General features: G+C 37.0%; 1 protein-coding gene across 1 annotated transcript; it reads right to left on the minus strand.

The window, feature by feature from the left end:
- Positions 1–3,166: 3,166 nt before the first annotated feature.
- LOC114278787 (exocyst complex component EXO70C1) lies at positions 3,167–5,450 on the minus strand. The gene has a single exon (XM_028220920.2). It carries the CDS (start codon positions 5,136–5,138, stop codon positions 3,222–3,224), a length of 1,917 nt encoding a protein of 638 aa, XP_028076721.2. The 5' UTR covers positions 5,139–5,450; the 3' UTR covers positions 3,167–3,221.
- Positions 5,451–5,635: the final 185 nt, after the last annotated feature.

Raw genomic sequence — 5,635 nt, forward strand, 5'->3', positions numbered from 1 at the left:
AGAGCCTAGCCGCGGTGAACTGACTTCCATAGGTCGATTCACATGGGCATTGCGTTACTACTCTGCAATCTTCGAGTCACTAGATGCAGCATTTCCAGGCGACTCTCCGGCACAAGGAAACGTGGAGAAGTGTATTTTTGCACCAGCGATAAGGAAAGAGGTAGCATCAGAGGAACCAGGGAGAGCGGCATGAAGGCAAGAGGGGTACATATAGAATGGTTTAGTTCGGTTTTTTTTTTTTGAAAAATGATGGCATGTTGATTTTTTTGGAAGGTGACATGTTTTTGAAAAATGTCAATGATTTTAGTTTATATTTCATAATGGATGCATTTTGCTTTATCATGTATTGAATAATATTTTGTGAGTAGATTGTAAATAATTTTCAAGTTATTAAAATTGTGTTTTAAAATGGAACCGCTTCTCAATGGTTTAGTCACGTTTGAATTTATGATTTTTATAATTTTGTTTGACTGTAAATTTTATGAAATCATAAATAGCAATTTGATCCTTGATTGTCTCTTAAATTGAATCTAATTGAACCATGCTCATCCTTATTTTTATTATGTTATTTTTTTTTGTTTAACTATAGCCGGATTTGATTAAAACTTCATCGGTGGTATTAACTTCAAATGTAAGTTCTTATGAATTATTAGTCCTCATATACTAATACTATGCTATTAAATATCGATTGATACGTATTAAAATTTTGAATTTTTAATATCATTATGAGATAATATTATTAGATACAGGCTAATATATAAGTGTATTGTTAATATCAATACAAATACTGTTATTTAAGATCATAACAATATAATGTAAGTATGTGCATATTGGTTGGAGCGATCCTAATGGTGTGTTTGGTTGAGGGATTTGGGAAGGGATTTGGAAAGGGAAAGGGAAAAGGTGAGTAAAACTATGTGAAATATAAGCATGATTTATTCACATTTCACCTACCTTTTCCATTTCCCTTTCCAAATCCCTCTCCAAATCTCCCAACCAAACACAGCATAAAATGTTTGAGGGAAAATCTAATGATTTCAAAGGCAGACTGATATAGAAAAGTACTTATAATGAACAAGATATGGTTTTGTGAATTTGGTAAAGCCATTGCATCTGGTTTTATTAAGGTATCCAAATTTTGTTGTTCTGAACTTGTGAAGTTGAGAGTAATGTAAAACCAACAATGCTAGAGATGGGAGTTGCTAAAATCTCAGGGACTAGCAGGGGAGTTTGCCGGTGGTAAATGTGGATTAGCAGCTTAGGAGTGGTTGGCCGGATTAGCAGCAGGTCTGGCGGAGTGGACTTTGGGAGATGGGAGTTGGCAGCAGTAGGCGTGGGCTAGGGTGGCAGCAGGCGTGGGCAGATTGAGGTGTGGTCTTGGAGAGTGGGTGGTGATTTGACTTTAGTTTGGGTGGTTCGGCAACTTGGGAGTTGGGTTTGTTTAGTTTAGTTTGTTTTGGGTGTTTTGGTGGGTAGATTATGTGGGGATTCATGTCTTTATTTCTTGTTAAGTCCTTCTTAACTTTTTTATGTATTTATTTAAAAAAAAAAAAATTGAGAGGCTAAGGGGTTGGTTGTATGGATGCGAGTAGCAGTAGTAGGGGTATTTCGTACTTTCCGAATCTCTCTCGATGCATGTCATCTTCCTGTACTCTTAATTTCATGCTGTTAAATGAAATTTTTCTTTGCTGATCAAAAAAAAAAAAAAAAACAATGCTAGAGATATCACTTTGTCAACTCTCACTGTGTATGTAAATATTCACATTTACATTTATATTCCTGCGGTATTACTTTATTGATTTTTCTGAATAAAAAAAAAGGTATTACTTCATTGATTTTCATATCATTTCTAATCTAATTGTAAATAATAATTCTAGGCATCATCAAAGAAGTATTATGAAAAATCTTAATGAGTATTTTTCATCCTTAAATTAATTGTAATGTTTTATTGTACATTATATAATCACTCATAAATTAATTTTATAAAATTTTTTATAATATTTATTTTATGATGCATATTATTATTCAATTGTAAAATAAGAATATTTTGACGTATATAATTTTCAAAGCTTTGCAAAAATGTGGGACAGCTACGCTTTTTTTTCAAACTAACAAATTGAGAGCTAATGAGAGAATTAGGACAAGTGAACCGCGCGCGCGCGCACACACATTTGTTTACATTATTGTCAGAGAATCAGACAACTAACTATGAACGTTGCTCCTATTGATAATCATTAACTAAATGACAGTTAAAATTCAACCCCTTGAATTTATCAAGGGGGTGTTTGGAAAGAAAAAAAATAATTTAATTTAGGTTAAAATTTATAAAAAGATAAAATAGAATAAAATAGTTAATAAGATAAAATATCACATCAAATCCATAATCATTTCACTTTTTTTCTCACAAACATCACATCTAATCATAAAAAAATCCAATCATCTTCTCAAACATAAAAACTTTAACCTACTAAAATAACTAAAAACTAAAATAACTTATTAAAATAACAACTTCCCAAACGAAGCCCAAATATCCTGATATATAGGTCTGGTCAAACCTCTTACCATACATTCTGCTCAGTTTGGGGTCTTTTGGAACAATGATAAAAAGTCAATTTTTTTGATTTTTTAATTTTTTTTTGACCAAAATAATCTATTTTTTATGTCAAAAAAATTATCAAAAAAATTAAAAAATTAATTTTTATCAATTTTTCAAAACACTACTTTATCTAATCACGTGTCTCGATTGAGCCCAATAAGCAAATGAAATTATCTTTCACAACAACATATATATACCAACATTGTTAGGTATTCAAACATTTAAAAAATAAATAAATTAAAAAAATATATTGTGTGCACAAAATTCTAAAAACCTTGATACTAATTTATTAAAAAAGGTTCTATCCATCTAGTTCAATATGGCGATAATATAAAACTTAATTGTGCCACCATTATATTGAGATAATCAAAATATAGTAATTGTTTTTTTTAGTGTAGTAAATTAAAAAGAGTAATGATTCATTCCCTTTTTCCCCCACCCCCTTTGACCCCCTCTCTCTTTCATTGGTTACCTTTTCTTTTTCTTTTTCTTTTTTTTCCTGCTCCTCCAATCACCACCTGCCACGTGGCAAAGGGGGTGAGGGGTGACCCCAAAAGGGGGTCCCAAGCATTATTCAATTAAAAATTGATATTGATTTTGATCATTAAAAATGATATGAGTACCTCTAATTTTTTTTCCTACCAATTGAACTAGCATTCCCATCAAAGAGTCCCTCAATCATGGTCTCAATATCTTCAGGTTGATACTTTACATACTTCTCCCCTTGTCTCCCTGAATCCAAGTATTGCCTGAACCTGCCGAAAAAAGACCGGTACGCCGGAATCACCACCGCTGAGATGGACACCCTGAGCTCCGACTGAAGCTGTTCGTCACTCACAACCCATGTGCTCTGCGTCTTTTGAATCTCATCAAACATGGCACTGAAATTTTTGAATCTCTCTTTCAATGCCGGTTTGTGAACCTTCCCATTCACTTGCAATCCTTCGTGCCCCAAACACTGTAGAACTTTTCCCCAAGTTTCTCTCTGGTAGTTCTTGTGGTATTGCCTCACATCGCTCGATCGAATTCGGTACCACGTGTCGTCCATCGATTGGAGGATCTCACTTGCTGCTTTGATCTTCTGCATTATGTATCTGCCATTGTTCATCAGGAATATGAATCGGAGAGATGGGTCTTTGTACAGTTTCGATTTTGTTTCGAGGTTTAGATCCAGGAGATCAATCACGGTCATTAGCTGTGTAGCGAACGGTGATGATGATGAGTTTTCACCCGTCTGATTGTGGCTTGGGCTTTCTCTCTCATGTTTGATTGATGGAACGAGTGCCTTGTTCTTCTGGAAGATTTGTTCTAGTGTGACTTTGTACTCACACGCGTATTTTAGATAGTTCATGACGTAGCGGGTGAGGGGGTGAACTGCGCCACCGGCTACCGGAGTTTTCGCGGCGTCTCCTTTGATGGAGTTTTCGAGATCGCAGAAGATGTGGACGGCGGCTTCTCCGATCCGATCGCCGGAGGTGGAGATTTCGGCTGCGAGTTCGTCGGAGCACGATTTGTTGATGTCTGGAATCAGATCTCGGAGAGCTTCGTACATGTCTAGGTATTTGAAAAGCTTCTCCGCCGATCGATTGGTTTGAACCACCGCGTCGACGAAGTTGAGGAGTTGAATGACGACGGCGCGTGCGAGGTTGCTGAAGAGGTAGACGGCGATGGATGGATTCTCGGAGAAGACGGAATCGCAGAGCTTGCGTTCGCCGGGGAAGAGCACGGTGGCGCAGTGTTTCACGACTTTGATCCACGTCGCGATCTCTCCTTCCAGCGTTTCCCATTGCATTTTCTTCACATCTTCGACGCTTTTGATCTCGAATTCGAGGCTTTTGATGGCTTCGTTGAAGACATTGCGTCTCGCGATGCTGTAAACTTGACAACACTCAGTTTCGTACCCTGCGCAGATCATCGCCGTCGCTATTCTATTCATCTTCATCACGATCTCCGGCGAGTAGGACGGGAATTCCTTCTGTCCGCTTGTTGATTCGTCGTCGCGATCCGATTCTTCTTCGTCAGATTGCTCCTTTCTCAGAAGAAGATTCAAATTCGAATCTTCTAGAAGATGTCGAAACTCCTCTTCCAAAAACACCATCGCTCTCTGTAAAACCGTGCTCGTTCGATCCTTAGACGACGCAGTGGATGAAAAATCGTTAAAAGTTTTGTTCAGCTTCGAAATTCGCCTCACAGCTTCGAAAAAAAACGAATCCTCCTCCGTCATTTTCCCGAAAATCGTCGGAGAATTGGGGGAATAGTACCTCGCAATTCTCGATTCGACGATCTTGGAGAAAGTCTCAACGGAGTCTGGAACTTCGAGAGGCTCAGATTTATCATCCACGGTTGATAGTGTGTTGGTAAAGCGATCGACGTCTTGGGTAAGTTGATCGACATTGTCGTTTTCATCAGGATCGTGTTCGAGGCTGAAATCGATGGAAGAGAAATGGGTTGAGTTGGGAGTGGTAATGTCGCTGCTCTTTCTGCGAGCATGGCGACCTCTGATGAAACTGATGGATTTCTCAGAATTATGAGAATTTTCCATTCAATAATGGGTTGGTTTTGATTGTTTGATTTTTTTTGAATGGGTTGGGATCGTGAAAAAACACAAGGGGAATATGAGAGATTCAAAGATGAGAAAGAACGCGAAAATGAAGGAGAGTTACAGATTGTTAGTGTGCGTTTGTTCGCTGTTATTAGTTTTTTTGTTTAGAAGAGGTGGTTTGAAATGGTCGTTTGCGTTTCGAGGGTTTTAAACACCAATATATATATATATATATATATTGGGGAAATTACATTGTACCCCTTTTGTGTATTTTTTTTTTTCCTCACTTTAATTCTTAAAATTTAGGGAAATTTTTTTTCAGGTCCCTGGTATTAAGACTTTACAGCATAAAAGACACTCAATATTTTCATAATGTCTAAGGTCCCTCAAGTTGATCCAGAGAAAATTTGTCCAAAGAAAATTCCTCAATATTTTCATAATTTCTTCACCTGTTTGAATTTGCAGCGTTACCACCATGGGTTTGTTTACATGGTCCA

Source organism: Camellia sinensis, chromosome 10 (genome assembly GCF_055761805.1).
Source record: "Camellia sinensis isolate YWXY chromosome 10, ASM5576180v1, whole genome shotgun sequence".
In the NCBI taxonomy this organism is placed as follows: domain Eukaryota; kingdom Viridiplantae; phylum Streptophyta; class Magnoliopsida; order Ericales; family Theaceae; genus Camellia; species Camellia sinensis.